Consider the following 17,823-nt stretch of genomic DNA (forward strand, 5'->3'; position numbering starts at 1 on the left):
AGCCTAGTATCATTGGCCGTGTCGAAACGTAGGGAATTATTTCATCAAAGGGATAAATGACTACTGATCCCCTTGTTGCGAGGGAGAAAAAACGCAGAGCCGTGAAAAAGGGTCTCGACGTATCGTATTTCAGCTTTGTGCGTAGAATTAATATCGTATATTCAATCCCTGGTCTGTACATCAGGCTAGTTGAACGCGAAAAACAGCCTTCTCAGGATCAGATAGTCGGATTAAGAATCAAAGATACGATCTAGCCCGCGTGGGATCAACGTAATCCGATACCGCGCGGGTCCATCGAAATCTGTTGCCCCCTTGTATACGCCCTTGTCGCTCTTTGTCTCTGAACTCGACTTGAGAAATAGGACGACCTAAGACGAATTAATCTCGGTAGTCGACGGTACACGAGGTGATAATGACACCTAATTTGTCTGTTTCATAGCTAGCAGGCAAGAAGGGGAACAATTTATTGGAGAATTTATTCTGAGAGACTTCGATTCACGAATGATATACAGTATCCATTGCTCTGGGTCTTTATCGTTTTAGTTTGGAGGTTGTAAGGATAAGTTATTACTCTTGGTATATGGTGAAAATAAATTATACTATATCTATAGGTACTATGAAGGTCCAGAATTATTGATTCAAAAGGTAGTAATAAAGCCTGCAAGTAAAGTATGGAGAAGTCTCCAGGAAATGCAGCTCCCTTTACAATTAATCCAATTCATAAATTTTGATTCTCTATTTACTCATATAGGAGAACACTTACTTAGAAAAAATAAGGTTCCTGACGATTCCATTTTAGAAAAATATGTAGGTACTTAATACGCCTTACCAATGCACTTAAAGTAATCAATCAAAATTTTTCCATAAATTAATTTTTCTACGTAAAAAAACGACCATATTTTCAAATACCAATGAATCCAAAAACTCTACTTTTTACCTCCTGGCCACAATAGGACCGAGCACTCCAAAAACAGTTCACAGGCTAAATCTAGCCTATCAATCTAACAGCGATACGTTGAAATCCCTAACGCAATAGGAAGTCTATCGAGTGGCAGTCGCCAGAAAAGAAGCCAGCTCGCGTCAGAAATAGACGTATTTCTGGTAAACACAGATTTTGTTTCCACGTTGCTGCCGCGTGTTAGCTCGCGCGTTTCCGCTAGCGACGCTGGTATCGCAAGCTCGGTTCATGGTGTATTTGAGGAGATTAACGTTAGCTTTTGGCTAGAGCAAAGCTCTAAGGCGACCAGAGTAAGCCTAGCCGTTCGTCACAGACTGTCGACAAAAATGGATTCGTCGTTCGACTCGCGATGCTCTAACCATCGGTTCTCATTACTTCGAGGAAGTGTCACTCGCGAATAGGACACTCTCTCGCCTAAGAGTCGTGATTAATGAAAAGTATAATGGCGCTAACTCACCGGCCCACGTAGACATAGATCTCCCTTGGACGTTGCCTCGTTTGTTCGCTTCAGGTTGGACAGCAACAGTTTCTGGTTCATACTATCTAGAATGATAACATACATGAGTGTACATTTCGTTTTGTAAGATGAATCGCCTCAACAATGTCGATCATTATTTCTTATGATAGAAGTCGAATTATTTTGGATAGAAGTTAAATTATTTAGGAAGGAAGTTTGTATCCTTGAAGATTAAGAATATTGAAAATTTATATATTTGGAAATTGGGAACTTTTGCACGATGTAGTTGTAGTTCTCAAACTACCGTGAAACTATGAAAAAATAAGCATAGTAGTTCCCCTTTAAAGTTCTCCAAAGTTAAAGGGTTAAAATAGTTTCCAAACTTTACTGCTCCGATATTGCGCGCAACCAAAATGGTATGTCGTTTCTAAAGATAGCAGCAAGTGCCTGGAAAATTATAGGGATAGGGTAAACTGTATCGATTTTGATTGTTTCTTTTACACTTGGGCGTAATGTTCTGTGAAGCATTTCGCTTTGAAAGCGCCTTTGTATTGAGCTTACATTGAACTTAACAAATTCATGCTCTGAGCTGTTATATTTATATTCTCTTAAAATATGTCTATGGTACATACGCAAAACAAAAAATAAAGAATATCCACAGGATCGTTTTATTGAACTATGCGAATAATCAAGGCGTAAAATATTATTTTAGCACGTTTTACCTCAAACTCAGTAGCTAAATAATACTATTTATCCTCTATTTCCACACATCTATCCATTCTTCGTTTCTAATAAAATTCCTGTAAACTCTTTTCCCCTACTAATTTACTGCTCGTTCCCTCTACAATTTACTAGATCTTTTCGCTCTAAACACAGTTATACCAGTTCTCCAATTTTTTCCCATTTTTATGGCTCCCTATGATCGAACCTCCTCTTCACTTTGTTTCCTTCTTTTTCAACGAACGCAACCGTGATTTCTATGTCGGAACGCAGCTTCTGCCCAGTGGATTTTCGACAATAATTCCTTGTTCTAAATCGGACCGGCTTTCGCTTCGGAAAATATTTTGAGAACCGGTCACGACTGACTCGCGGAAGCGTGCACAGGCTGGTAGCCGTGCGAAAACTTTGAAATTAATTTACGAGCGACGCGTGCTATTCCCGATAAACCCGCAGCGCATAGAAGTGGCAGGAGTACGTGGAGGCCTTTTCAGGCGATCAGAGATTTATTGGACGGAATTAATGCCCCGTAGGACCATTCGTCTACGGTACAATGTTATCAGCCGCTGCTTTCTCAGCCGCGGGGTTAAATAATTGTTTCTAACAGTTCACCACAGCGGGGAACTTATTTAGGCTCGGCTAAATAAGGTGAAAACTGGCGCTCGACGGCGCTCGTATATTACTAAAGTAACTGTTCGGCCGAGTTACCAGTTTCGTTCAGGGGAGAATTAATTGGACCAGATCTGGACTTTTTTATTTTTCCTCTAATCCTGTGTACATATACATATAAATAGGTGATAACAGCAGGAGCAGTCTTTACGACAGTTCAATGTCGTCTTAAAATACCTCTACCTTTATATACTAAATGTTTTTATGACTTTCATTAGTGAAAAAATAGTGAGAAGAATTTCTAAATGTGTTTTAAAAATGAGACAGATGTTGTTTTTATTTTGGCTACTTTACTGTAAGTATTCCGTATAAATGTTAGTGAGATGTGTGGTTATTCTGATTTAATGTAGAACTAGTTTTTATTCAATTTTTCTCTCCATTAAAAGTTATTGGTTATGCCATTTTGAATCATATAAATTACTATCTGTTATTCATGTATACGTAAATTAGATTACACGATGTGCAAGACAAAGTATCGAAGTAGTTAGTCTAGGCATATAAATATTAAGAAACGCTTGGAGCTTTTAATCCAAGAAATCCCACTACAACCACCCACTATACCCATCCAACAACCGCAAGTTCCCCTTTTCCGTAATTAGTACAAGCAAAAGACGAGACGTATATTCATCATCGCATCGAGCCACACGAGCGAAATTCCGTGGCTCGCCCACGATTTCCTGGACGATCCTCCTCGGCAGTGTGCACGCGAGTGTTTCAATCCCGTCTGCGTCTCCCTCAAGTCGAGATCTCCTTTTGTCTTGTCTTTAAACATCCTCAGCCAACTCATGATCGCGTACAACCAACCGATTGTCCCTGGAGTGTCTGCCGACGGAAGTCGATCGAGTTTATTGTCTTTCCTCGCGAGTTCCGTTGCTGTTTCTTTTTTCGGACACGCGTCACGTGCCACTCCGCTGATCCCGCGAGCTGTTTGATCAGAACAAACGAACGAGCTACGAACTCCAATCAAGCACCTCCTTTCCTCAAATCGAGACGAAGGAGCGCCTCTATTTTCTTCGCGAACTGTCGATAACTTGAAGTTCGATTTCTGAGTATGACATCACCTGGGCCATCTGCTCGAGGTCCAGACGCCGCCAGGAATAGCAGTAAATATTTCGAGGGGCTCACGCGAGTCTACTCTTTGTCTTTGTTTTATTCGCCCTTCTTTGACTCCTATTGCACGAGAGTTTGTGCTTTCTAGCGAATTTATTGGGATGAGGGATTCTTCGCAGAGGAAAAATCTGAATATGGTAAACCTTCTTATAATGTGGTACTCTCGTAACGCGGAGCAAAAACAGCGACATGCGATAGTCTTAAAACGCGATATCTCTATAACATGTACAAGTTTACGGTTGAAATTAATGGGAAATTCACCCTCGTTTGCATGTAACGTGATACAAATTATTCTGATTTACACTGGTTCTCAGTTTCTTATACCGCGGTTTCTATGCAAACAATTCTAATCCACGGATGAAGTTGCTCCAAAGGAAGGTCTACAGTCTAATGACTAGGAACAAGAATTCACTTCCTTTCTCTCTTTTTTGTTACTAACTTTTTTTGTGTAACAACTCGTGGAAAATTAAAGAGGATATCAGCTTAAAGCCTAAAAAGAAGTTTGTTCCAAACACGATTACAATCGTACTTAACTTTCCCTTTTCCCATACGTAAAGTTTGTACAAAAATAATGAACTGGCGCTTCCACAGATTCCTCGATCAATAAACCACAGAAGGAACGCCATGACACTCATCTTCTCTACCTCTGAATGCATTTTGAACGCCGAAATTAGTATCTACTTTTCTAATTAAGCGCAAACGGTACAGGAAGCATCTTACATTCGAAAATCGACTAGCAAAAACGGGACGTGAGAATGGTCTGTCCGTTTAGGGGGCATTAGCCATTAGCTAATGGCGAGAACGTGACTCTCCCTCGTTTGACAACGCGACCGAGCTTCCACGTTTATTTACTCGTGTCTCGGCTGGGACGCGCACCTTTTTACCGTGCCATTCTGCGGTGGGTCGACTTTTCTCCTGTTTTCTCTTTGTTGTCACGATCAAAGCCATCACGACCAAAGAGTGCTTCTATCTCTGAATTATACTAGTTCCAATGCTGGTACCTCAAATGATTAGAAGTTCAACGTAAGTCCTACTTAATATTCAATATTTGAATATTTAAAACTTTAATATCTGTATTTGGATATTGAAGTCCAATATAACTCCACAAATGAGATAGCAGAGACTTCGCTGAGAAAAATGAACAGAGAGTCTTGCTTTATTTGTGATTGTTAAATTAATACCTATATTTAAAAAAAAGAATATTATGTTTCAAAAAATTAACTTTTGGACTTGCAAAATTTGAAAGAAATGAAGATTTTCAATATAAGTTATAATGTAATCATCTATTCTATTGTAAAAGTGAAGACAGTCCTAGCCCTAGCAGCGATCACAGGACGAACCATAAGCAGACCAAGAGAAAACACCCTCGGCAGGCCTCTAAATTTAGTCTGACGCATTCTGGCGACGGGGAACAGGCAAATCGACGTTGGCCAGGGGCAGAGGGGTGACACGGTTCCAGATAGAACGTCAGAAGGAACAGTGTCGCGATTCGTAGCTGGCTACTGTCCAAATGGCGACACCTCGGGAGTTCATGAATGGGCCGCCGGGAAAACGAGTTTCCTCGCTTGGGCGAACGCAATTTTCGTGAAAGGAAGATGCGACGACACGCTGGCGAGCCGAGCCAAGGCGTCGAGCTTTCGTTTTGCGCGATCAAACGTTAACGTTGCGGCTTCCACCTTCGGTGCCCAAGGTCAGACCGAGGTCGAGGCTGAGCTGGATCGCGCTTTCGAGCAGAGAAACCTCGATCATTCGTTTGGGAAAATAATTTGCTTACAATTGTTCGGATGAATCGAAAACAATTTCCACGTTTTATAAAACTAAAATAATTGTAGAAGATTGAAACTGAGAGTAAAATTATTCAAGGTTTCCCTTTGAATCATTTGCTTCAATAGTTGGAAAGAGAAATTATTGAGTGGCGCCAATTTTCTTTGCGCATTTCCATAGTTTATATCGTAATTCGCAGAAAAGTCAAATTAGGAGACCACTCGTGCCAAATGGTGAATTCAATTTATCTTTCGAAATTGGAGTTTGGGGAACGTAACTTAAATTACTGTCCTACGTCAGTGGTTTCGAGAAAAATTATTTCTGTTCAGATCTTTGGATTATTGAGCTATCTATAATTAAATAATTTAAGAAACCTAAAATAAAATTACAAAATTGCTCCATTTCTAAGATATTTCATATTAAACATCCTTGTACCCCATAATACTAACAATATTTGAAAACGCAATACTTCTGTGTTACAGATTCAAATCATCCCGACGTGGTGGTGGTATCCATAGGTGAAAAACTGACCTTACGATGTCCAACGTATGGAGAAACGACTTGGTATAAAAATGGCGAAATATTCCAACCATTGTCGTCAAGGATACGGCTGATGAAACAGTCCCTGAGATTCAAGTACATCGAGCCTGAAGACGCCAGCTCATATGCTTGTTCAGTCGAATCGAACGAGACGCTTGAATGGAGGAATGTGACGATACGAATTGAATCGTTGCAAAACGATGGCTACCAGCACGAAGTTGACAAGCTGGGGAGCACTCTCGGTGCTCATCGAACCGAAGAGGAGACGAATGAATTGGAAATCGAAGCGAGAAGTGAGTACCCTGATCTTTGACCCTCATACAGTGTGAAAAGTAAATTTACTCTACTTTGGTCTTTGGGATTGAAGCGTGCTTAAATTAGAGGTTGCACAGCATCTGGAGTTCACTTGGTTCTATAAATATTGTTAGCTAGCCATTCAGTTAACTCTTATGTCAATAACTGGGTACCGAGGTATCCTTTTGCACATTCTCTTTAAAGCTTGACAATTTCAACTAATTAAAGCTTGATATAAGAATTAATTAGAAATGAAATAAAGCCATCGAAGTTGCACTGTACCTAATAACATCTTCCCAAGGAAATTTTTGTAAAATTTTAAATAAACTTTCATTCGATCCAGATCTCCCACAAACGCGAGCGCTGCATCTAGTCAGCGAGACTGTGGATGGCGACTTGGAGAACGAGAAGTCTGAAAGCGAAACAGCCGGAGAGCACAATAACACCGTCCCCCTACGTGCGCCAACCTTCAGCTATTCCATAGAAATGCCAAACGAAATCACAAAACCAGTTGGCGCCATGATACGCTTAAGATGCCCGAGCTTTGGTAATCCAAGGCCGAACATTACCTGGCTGAAGAACAACGAGGAGCCAAAGCGAACATTCGGTCCCGCAATGATCTTCAAGTGGACCTTAAAACTGGAGGACCTTGTGATGTCCGACAGTGGGAATTACACGTGCGTCGTGTGCAATTACCTCGGCTGTATTAATCGTACCACGAGGGTCGAGATTATGAGTGAGTTGCATCTTTTAATACGATAGGTAATCTGGGTAGAATCTTCGTTAACCGACTTAATTGGAGATTCAAACTTTAAGTATATTTTTGATGGCTAATTGTAGTATTATTGTTGGTGTAATATTGTTAAATCATAGATCGAGTTTCAGTCGATGCTTTCGTCCTTTCTGACGAGAATAAAAGAGGCTCTGAATAATTAGAACTCGGTTAATCAAGATTCTGCAGTGGAAAGAATTATCTACTTATTCTTGTGGAAAATATTTCTGAAAAAACTTTCTCTTGCATAGATAGAACTTTCTGAACGTTCTCGATTGATTACTTTGATATTTGCTTGCTGCATATTTTCCACTCTATTCTCTACAACTGTCGAAATTCTACTGCATTACAATCACGAATATTACTTACTCTACGTGCATAAACCGGCATAAAAAATTGAAAAATTGAAAAAATTTGAGTTTCTACCTTAATCGTAATCTGCAAAATAAAAAGCAACTATCCATCTTACCTATCTGATCTAGATCTATTTTACTCTCACGTCATTAAATGGAAAGTACCATTAAATGCAACATCTTTCTAATTCAAATCAGATTTCGGCCCTGATCTGCCAGAAACACGATCGCTGCATCTAGATAGCGAAACTGTAGACAGTGACCTGGAGAACGAGAAGTCCGAGAACGAAACAGCAGGAGAGCATAATAACACCGTCCCTCTGCGTCCACCGTCTTTCAGCAAGACTGACGAGATGCTGAACGTGGTCGTGAAGCCAGCTGGCAACATGTTACGCTTAAAGTGTCCAAGCATCGGCAACCCGAGGCCGAACATCACCTGGCTGAAGAATAACGAAGAACCAAAGAGAACGCTCGGCGTCGTGATGTACACGAAGTGGACCATAAGAGTGGAGGATCTCGTGACGACGGACAGCGGCAATTATACGTGCGTCGTGTGTAATTACCTCGGCTGCATCAATCACACCACTAGGGTCGAGATTGTCGGTGAGTGGCGTCTCTTAATTAGCATACATAATTTAGGCGAAAAGAAATATTTACTCTTGTGGGAAAGTATTTTTGGAAATTGAAGCTTAGAGGAGATCCGAGGGTGGCGAGTTGCGGCGCGTGAATCCATTCTTTCCTGTATAGAATAATAGATATTGTATGACAATGAAAAACTACCAACGTACACCGTTTCAGTGTTCGAAGGAACACAATAGACACTCGGAGTTTAATAGAAAATACTTCATGCGTTACAATTCAATAACTCTCGAATATTGCTGGAAGCCCATCAACCACGAACCCCTATGGACCCTCGCGATGACCATTAACAAATCTTTAGAGCGCTTCCCGCACAAGCCGTACATCAAGGAGGATTTCCCGAAGAACGTGACCGCGGTGATGAACAGTACAGTGACATTCAAGTGTCCCATCGTGTCTGATCTCGAGCCGTTTATACAGTGGCTGAAGGTAGTCGATTACCCAGGTGACCAGGAGAGCTCACCGAACGGGACTTTGCTCCAGGTACCGCGTTGTTGCTCTCGGTGGTGGAGGTTGTGTCCAGCGTCCTCTCGATAAACGTTGTCCCACATTTCTAATATCGAATTATCTAGATCTCAGGATTTCCAGCGACTTCTGACGCTTCTGAGTACTAAACTCGTGACTAACGATGGTGAAGGGGGAGCAGCAGTGCCGAGGAGAAATCCTGTGTCCTTTGAATAGTTTCAGGTGCTGCTGGCTGGGACTGTGTTTCGATATTACTTAACGTTTTATATTATTGTTGGTTGTTTCTGACAGTGTCCAATTCACCTATCTGTTCTAAATAATCCAGGGTGCAGGGCTCCTTGATTCTCTTTATTTCTTCTGACGAGTATGGATCTGTTGAGAGGAACTTTATTGGAATAAAAATGGTTGAATATTTTTTAATGTACTTTGATGAGTATTTTTTTCTTGTAATGTGTATAAAGTTGGTCTTGATAGATCCCTCGCAGCTTACTTTTCTTACCTAATTTTCGAGCTCGGTAAAAACGGTGGTTGGGTCTATTTTTCCTATAGAGAGCGTGAAACATCGACCGATACTGACCAGGCCACCGAGAAATGCGTCAGTTGTGATCGGAGGAAACGCTACTATGACCTGCGAGGTGCTCTCGGACGCGCATCGCCACCTCGAATGGTATCACGGTTATCACACTTCTTTCGACACTGTCAACCAAACCAATCAAAGTTTCCGGGTGGAGGTCAAGGTGGGCACGTAAAACTATTCGAAATGCATGATAACTATACTCCTAATTATGTTGTTCTTAGAGGCTGTCTGTCTTCGCTTCTTCTGTTGTTAATTACGTGTCTTAACTCAAAGTTTTCTTTCAATTCTTAACCCCTTGAGCTACTTCGACGCACATATGTACATGTGTTATTAGAAAATCTTAATTATCGCCTTGAGGGGTTAAAGATTTTAATTGCTTTTTGTGAGTTTCTTTGTACAGATCACTAGAAAATTGATGATTCTACCTAAAGAGATAAACTAAAAAAGTAAAATAATGAAAGTAGAATCTTCAATTTATACTAGTCACGAGAAAGTCGTGTCTTTCATGATTTCCTTATGGCTGAGTAAAAGCTAAATTTTTCCCCAATATCCTCCTGGGTACTATAACGTAGTTAATAAAATTAATGCTTCGTATTTTGTGATCTTAATTATTCACATTTCTGTCACAGAATGGAACATTCGTGGATAATCCTGAGGTGCTAACATTATATAACGTGACACAGAAAGACGAAGGATGGTACACTTGTATCGCTCAAAACACATTGGGGGAGACATTTAGCAGTGCCTACCTCCGAGTAGTCGAATGTGAGTATCAATGTATGTACCAAATGTTTTAGGGCAGTTCTAATAAATTAAATCTAGAAGCATAATCGTCCTTAAGGCATTCGAGAAATTTTACTAAATGAAGTAATACTGCATTTATAACATCAATACTTTCTAACTGACAGTTCAACAATAGACTAACTTGTTTCCTCTTACTCCATCAGCTCTAGAAGAAGACAGAATACCAATACCAGCCAAGCCTCAAATCCTGGTAAATGTTCTGGCCGCCGTTCTCTTCATTTTCTTCGCTGTGGGCGTGGTGGTGGTCATTTACATCTTCCATCGACTGAAGCGTGAAAAGATGAAGAAACTCTTAGCGATCGAAACAGCGCGGGCCGCTGTGGTCACCCAGTGGACGAAAAAAGTGATCGTAGAAAAACAGAACCTGGTAAATTCTCAGAATGTCCAAGAACCACTATTGATGCCCGTAGTGAAAATCGAGAAACAGAAGTCGACGGTTGCTGCGGAGGACAGCAATGGCGGGAGCATATCAGAGTACGAGCTTCCAGTGGACAGTGCCTGGGAATTGCCCAGAGAACATCTTACTTTGGGAAATACTCTTGGAGAAGGCGCCTTTGGAAAAGTTGTTAGGGCGCAGACAAACACTAGCAAGCCTGGGATCCCTAGCGTTGTGGCAGTGAAGATGTTGAAAGGTACTATTTCTGTCTTTAGCTATTGTATGTATGCATCACAATATATTTTATGATTGAATTGTGTGTACGTATACAACAGTATACCTAGAGGCTTTTATGCTTCTTTTTCTGTACGTACCATACTCTATTTGTGTAGGTGGCAAGTACATAAATATTAAAATATTATATAAAATTGTAATTTAATTAGATATTATTAGATACTTAATAAATATTAGCAACAAATGCAACTATACATAACTACGTGCCTCGACTATAAAAAGTCGTAGCACAAATGAATCATCTCTCTAACAAATAAATTTATATTACAGAGGGTCACACAGACGCGGAGATGATGGACTTGGTATCCGAAATGGAGATGATGAAAATGATCGGCAAGCACGTGAACATCATCAACCTCTTGGGCGCCTGTACTCAGGGTGGCCCACTGTACGTTGTCGTAGAATTCGCACCTCACGGAAATCTACGCGACTTCCTTCGAGACCACAGACCATCCTCAGGATACGAACCAACAATTGGTCAAGAAGCCAAGGAAAAGAAAACTCTGACGCAAAAAGATTTGGTCTCGTTTGCGTACCAAGTAGCCAGGGGTATGGAGTACTTGGCAAGTAGAAGATGCATTCACAGGGATCTGGCTGCCAGGAACGTGCTAGTCAGCGACGAGTATGTATTAAAAATTGCTGACTTCGGTCTTGCCAGGGACATCCACTGTCACGACTACTACAGGAAAACTACGGACGGACGATTGCCTGTTAAATGGATGGCGCCAGAGGCGCTGTTCCATCGGGTTTACACCACTCAGTCCGACGTGTGAGTAGCAATTTTAAGAGCTTTAGGAGATGAGATAGTGATGAGGTAGTCTCTTGATAGCCTTGATTGGTTAATTGATTGTACCTTGCTTGAAGTTAACGAGTTTATACTTTGATGGTATAGTTTACCTTTCATGCCACATGATGTTTATAGTTACTAATCTGTGGGGTGTTTTCTAGTAATTGGGAAATATTACAGTGACGGATTCAGGATACAAAAATAACAAAAAGAAAGTTCCCAAACCGATTTGCTATTTTTAAATCTTGATCTCACTATTGCAATATTTCTCACAGAATGCACATGTGATATAGCAATCAAAGCGATGAAAACAGGAAATATTGAAAAGTAATTTTTTTCTCTGTTATTTCAGATGGTCGTACGGAATTCTGTTGTGGGAGATCATGACGCTGGGTGGTACTCCCTATCCGTCCGTGCCATCCGTAGAAAAACTATTCCAGTTACTGAGAACTGGTCATCGAATGGAGAAACCACCCTGTTGTTCCATTGAAATGTAAGACCGTCATCCTTTGTAATTTCTTAATCATACACCGCCACGTATCAAGACGTCATGATACAATTATCTCCTTCATTACAGATATATGCTAATGAGGGATTGCTGGAGCTATCAACCGAACGAGAGGCCGATGTTTGGAGAGCTGGTCGAAGATCTGGATAGGATACTGACAATAACAGCGAACGAAGTAAGAAATAATTTGCATCACAACTATCCAGAGACACCATTTGCCTTTTAACAATTTTAAAATATAAAAATATTCTAATAACTTCAGGAATATCTGGACCTCGGTCTTCCACAATTAGATACACCGCCTTCCAGTCAAGAGTCCAGCGAAGCCGAGGACGACGAGGGTGAAGAGAAATTTCCATACCTGCTGTGAAGTTTGAACAAAGAAATTAAATTTCACCGATAAATTTGTATACGATTTGTTGTATTACTGTAACTCCGACGTCCAGATAGAACGAACGAAGAAAAACGAAGACTAAGAAGAAGAAGAAGTAGAAGAAGAAGAAGACTAAAGCGATCACAGGGAAGTTGAAATGGAAGTTAATCGACTGACCTAGCGAACACGCCAAATAATATAAATCAGTATTGACCTGTTAGCTCGTATACTGTAGAGTTAAGGAACGACGGAAGAGAGTAACTGTCGATCGAGAGAAAAAACTCCGGCCTTCAAGGAGACTGATTTTCTTAACCCAGAGAGAGAACACTGTATTTATTTTCCTTGTATCGAGTCCCCTGGGAAATCGTATTACGATAACCACGATCATCGCGAGCGGACGGTCCAAGAGTTTATTGGAACCTTATTGTTCCAACATATTTTTGTACGTTTCTAAGGTGTCGTCGAGAGTCACCGAACACCTCAAGATACTGATGTGAATCCTGAAATCTTGGATCAACATCCAAAGCGCCTAGATAAAGAAAAAGCGTTTCTACATCGTCCAATTGTTGTGTATAATATTGTTATACTCGTGCCATTGATAAGTGCCTTGGGAACAGAAAGGATACAGAACTCTCGCCCAGGGCTTCGTTGCGAGAAAGAAGAGGAGCGACGCGCAAAGTGGATTCTCGGAACGGTTTATATATATATACATAACTCGATACAAAACGTGTTTATAACTAGTCAATTGATGAAACCTTGTACGTTTCTTTGTAACATAATTTAATGATATCGTGTATGTTAAGTGTTTCTACGTGAACAGACCGGACGGTTGACAACGATCGCGAGTTTCCCACAGCGGATCGCGTATTTCCTAGTTTTTATTTGTAGAAAGAACGAGAAGCGTCCAGGAGCTCGTAAAGGGAAGCACGAGTCACGATTCGTTGGCGTTTTAACGAGCCCTCGTTGATGTCGACGAATGTTTTTTTTTTTTCCTTTTCTTTCTCTTTTTTCCCCGAGTTAGGTGGGAATGACTCGTTGATGCCCCGACGACGTGAGATCAAGGGAGTCACTCCCAGGTTGTATAATATTATATCGAAACGACGGGAAGCGGAGACGAGTAGCACGCGAACGAACTGGCGATGTAATTAACGTCCACGGTTGCTGTACATGCATTATAGGATGTATAAATGGTGCATGCAAGAGAGGTGCTTAGAAATAGATAATTTATTTCCCCCTTGTATATTGATACGTAGAATTATTTAGGATCTTTATTCTCTTTTGTATACTTCCCAACTTTCTGACGATTATTTGTAAAATATGAAAACACGTGCTGAGATTCGATGAGAGTGTAAAAAATATGTTGGAAATTTCTTGTCCTACCCCTTTTTTTGTTTTTTGTATATAGCACCGACTTTGTTTATTTAAAAGGTTTCTTTTTTGTTACCCAGCACACCTAAAGATAGCCAGTAAACCAGCATTTACCAAGATAGAATGTATTGTATAGTCTGCGCCAGGTATTGGATCGTTTTTGTAACGTGAGTTTCGTCTCGAATAAATCACTTCGAACTGTACCAACATGTTGCTCGATGTATGGAATCGGTCTTTTCAGATTTTATTCGCGTGAGCGTTCGACTGTTACAAAATTTGATATTTCGGGTGATAAGAAGTTATCTTAGTGCAATGAGAAATTATATATACTTTTGGAAATCTTTTTAGCTCATGACTGTTTTAAAAATATTCAACTTTTTTTATAGCCTCATGCCATGTCCGAAGTGATCTCTCTACTTTCACTTAAAAGTTTTATGTATAAAAAGAAATCATGTTTGTTATGTCTCTTAAGCATTGTAAAGTGAAATAAAATAAATAGATAAAATTACAAGTGATTTTAATGACTAAATTTTGCTTTTTATACCATACGTTTATAGTAAAATTACAAGCAAAAAATTTAGCTACAAAAACTATAAATACATCAAACAATAGTTCAGAAATTTAATTGAATTCACATAGTAGAAATTCCAAAAGAAACTAATAGAATTTCAGCACAATCAAAGCTAATATATTCCAGAGAAACTCGAGTATTTCAAACGAGTTGTAATATAAAATAAACACCAAATACACAAAGATATGAGTAGTATAAATGCTAATTAAATAACAACGATTTTACGAAATGAAGGAAGCTTATTGAGTCCTTTAAACTGAATAATGTAAATCGAAGTAAATTATTGGGTGTAAATTATAAAGCATAAAATTTATATGAATAATTCAATGAATATGCATGAGTGAATCAGACTACTTGAACCTGTGATTGATCGAAAGAGGATATCAACCCCCCTCCCCCCACTATTAAATGAAACCGCGTGTCCATTGAAAAGTTGACTGAACGGCGTCAGATGGCGGTCGTATCACTTCGTTTTGTTGTCATCAGCCACATTTACACTAAGTTGTTTTTAACGGGTTTTTAGTGGTACGTTTAATTTTTTTGTTCTTCCATTCAGCCTCGATTCAACGACGGAAGATGCGAAAGATGGTGCGAATTGTTTACACGAAATTTCCCGACGAATAACAAGAGTGACAGCCACCGTTCCATACTACACTCGACATTCAGGTTAGAATTCGATAACCCACTTTTTCCAGAAGACCAAATATTTTTCTCTTCGTTGATCATTCATTACTGCCTTTCCTTTTTATCTTTAACGACCAAAGGATACTGAAAACAATCTAACAAAACTAAAGATCACATGATGTTCAGCTACCAGATGTTCAAATTTTTCTTTCCTGCATATTATTACCTTACCTCAGAGTTTGTTAAAGATGTTTTATTAGTTTTTTAAAAGGAAATACTATGGGATATTGCTAAGCTATGAAATATGATAGTTTTGGAGTAACCTTACTTTATTATAATTTAAATGTCCTTGTATGATTTAACATAGGTAGCGACAGATATTAAATGGTGATTACTGGTGCCATGGAGAGAAGAATCAAATTGAAAACACTAAATAGTCACATAACATGCAAAATATGCAGAGGCTACTTGATAGATGCCACTACTGTCACAGAATGTTTACACACATTCTGCAAAAGCTGCCTGGTAAAACATTTGGAAGAGAAGCATACTTGTCCAACATGTCAGATAGTAATACATCAATCCCATCCTCTCCAATATATAAGCTTTGACAGAACTATGCAAGATATCGTCTATAAATTAGTTCCTGATCTTCAAGAGAGTTAGTAGTGTTTTTATTGCAAGAGGAAATGTTTTAAAATTGATGAAAGTTATGAATAACCCAACATTTTTGTTTTAGATGAAATTAAAAGGGAAAGGGAATTCTATAGAGCCAGGGGTTTACCCTGCCCGAAAGATGTCCTACCAAATGCTGGAGATGTGGAGGATGAAAAAGCAACAGCAGATGCACATGCAGAATCAGACTACCACCGTACTGATGAACAGGTCTGAATATTGAAAATAGCATTTATTCTAAGTACATTTCAATGAAATGAAAAAATAAATATTCTGTTTTTACAGGTCAATGTGTGTTTGGAATGCATAAATACAAGTTTAAAGACTCTAAAGCGGAGATTCATCAGGTGCTCTGCCCAGGCAACTATTACACTTTTGAAAAAGTTTATAGCCAAGAAAGTTCTAAATGGAATGGAAAAATATCGAGATGTAAGTAAAAATTGTATGAAATTCTCAGAAAATGTTTCCCTAGAATCTACTAATCTATTAATGTGCTTCTTACAGATTGATATTTTGTGCAATGACGAACTCTTAGGTAAGGACCATACACTAAAATTTGTTTTTGTAACAAGATGGAGGTTTCGGGACCCACCTTTAAGGCTACAATATAGACCACGGATAGACATTTAAGATTAATATCTCTGTGTTCGATACGCGATGAAAAAAAGAATCACAAAGAATCTGTACCTACTTGATACGTTTCCTAGTTCTATTCGTGTATTGTCCCGTCGTAGTACTTATTTCTGTGTTCTTGCCGACAAGGAGTTGAGATTGAATTCCGAAGCAGAGATGCTTTTTTCTGGCAAAATGAAGCCGGCTTTAGACTTGTATCTTCCTACAGTATCACCTTAAACAAAATACCAATAGTCATTAGCACACAATGTATTTGTAAAAATAGGGATTCCATCGTTATACACTTGATTGTCTTTCAGTTCTGTAGCGAGTTAGCGTTTCAAATCATTTGCGTCTCAAGTGGGTTACATTGACTCAACTTCTTTTTTTATTTCGGTGCGTTACTTTGCAAGTATAGATTTATGATACCCTAAGTGTAAGTAGACCAATGAACGCAATGTGACACTACGCGCGGGAGAACATTTTTTGTTTATCTCTTACAGTGTCGCGAAATGTGCTTTTAAACTTTTAGTTGGCAGCGTAACACGTCTTAATCGCGGCGTGAAACACCTATGCGTGATCTATTCACGAACATTCTTTGTTCTGAGATATGAAAACGCCGATTAGTGTCTTTCGCGAACGAAGGTTTGTTGCTTTTTCGTAATCTACGAACGGAACAAAGTATCACCCTTCTTCGTAATCTTAAGACCGCGAATTTTTTTGATACGTACCCCGATTGTATATAGAATATTTTTGACAGAATTCTGATAACATTGCGCCTAGATGCGGCTTTGTATTAGACAAAAGGGAAAAAAAAGAAAACTGGGTCTGAAAACGTGAGAGTTTCGACCCTTTTAACTTTGTATGTTTACGCACTGTACACATTCTAATTCGAGCCCCGAATTTCTCTCAATGCGGGACTACAAAAGAATTTTATCAGATGCGAAATATTTTCTGGAGGTGATTTGATAAAGACAACGACGCGTATTGAGCGGAACGCGGGGCAGTTTGTCGCTTTGTAGTAAATGAACATATTTCATTGAGCAATGTAAAGCGAAAACCGTGTGATTGTATATATTCTAGGGAAATGAAATGAGATCGACTTTACAAAGTAGCAGCATTTTACGAATGCTAGGGCTTGTACGTTGTACACTCTGTGTGTATCTCCATAAATTATTAAATAAATATGTTTTGTACAGTATCAGTTTCATTAGTTGACTAATGAAAAATCAGAAGATATCATCTTTAATGCAACTCACTATTTAATAAGATTAATGATAACATGTGATAATTGAAAGATACATGTATAAATAAGATAAATTTCAAAATATGAATCATACTGTATAATATGATGTCAAACTTTAAAATGTTTTATTGAACTTTATTCAGAATTTTTGTTTATTATGAAATTATTCTGTAATATCATTTTAGAAATGTCGCGCTTGAAATATTCGTAAAAATCATTCTACTTAACCCATGATTGGTCAAAACAAAATGGCGGTACAACTTAGAGGAA

The 17,823-nt window shown here is 39.2% G+C and overlaps 2 protein-coding genes across 2 annotated transcripts in view; both read left to right on the top strand.

Annotated features, from left to right (window-relative positions):
* The window catches only part of LOC143183244 (fibroblast growth factor receptor homolog 1), a 63,537-nt gene extending 50,710 nt beyond the window's left edge, over positions 1-12,827 (top strand). The window contains exons 3-12 of the mRNA XM_076384753.1: positions 6,158-6,508; positions 6,853-7,245; positions 7,833-8,237; positions 9,288-9,475; positions 9,945-10,080; positions 10,263-10,751; positions 11,060-11,558; positions 11,929-12,069; positions 12,154-12,259; positions 12,347-12,827. Of these exons, the coding sequence (XP_076240868.1) occupies positions 6,158-6,508; positions 6,853-7,245; positions 7,833-8,237; positions 9,288-9,475; positions 9,945-10,080; positions 10,263-10,751; positions 11,060-11,558; positions 11,929-12,069; positions 12,154-12,259; positions 12,347-12,454 (2,816 nt within the window). The 3' untranslated portion in view covers positions 12,455-12,827. The remainder of the gene's footprint in view (positions 1-6,157; positions 6,509-6,852; positions 7,246-7,832; positions 8,238-9,287; positions 9,476-9,944; positions 10,081-10,262; positions 10,752-11,059; positions 11,559-11,928; positions 12,070-12,153; positions 12,260-12,346) is intronic.
* A 2,054-nt stretch (positions 12,828-14,881) lies between these two features.
* L(3)73ah (polycomb group ring finger 3-like lethal (3) 73Ah) lies at positions 14,882-17,517 on the top strand. The gene is made up of 5 exons (XM_076384281.1): positions 14,882-15,062; positions 15,388-15,681; positions 15,760-15,905; positions 15,981-16,124; positions 16,200-17,517. Exons 2-5 carry the CDS (start codon positions 15,405-15,407, stop codon positions 16,323-16,325), a joined length of 693 nt encoding a protein of 230 aa, XP_076240396.1. The 5' UTR covers positions 14,882-15,062; positions 15,388-15,404; the 3' UTR covers positions 16,326-17,517.
* The last annotated feature ends 306 nt before the right edge of the window (positions 17,518-17,823 follow it).

This window comes from Calliopsis andreniformis, chromosome 9 (assembly GCF_051401765.1).
Source record: "Calliopsis andreniformis isolate RMS-2024a chromosome 9, iyCalAndr_principal, whole genome shotgun sequence".
In the NCBI taxonomy this organism is placed as follows: domain Eukaryota; kingdom Metazoa; phylum Arthropoda; class Insecta; order Hymenoptera; family Andrenidae; genus Calliopsis; species Calliopsis andreniformis.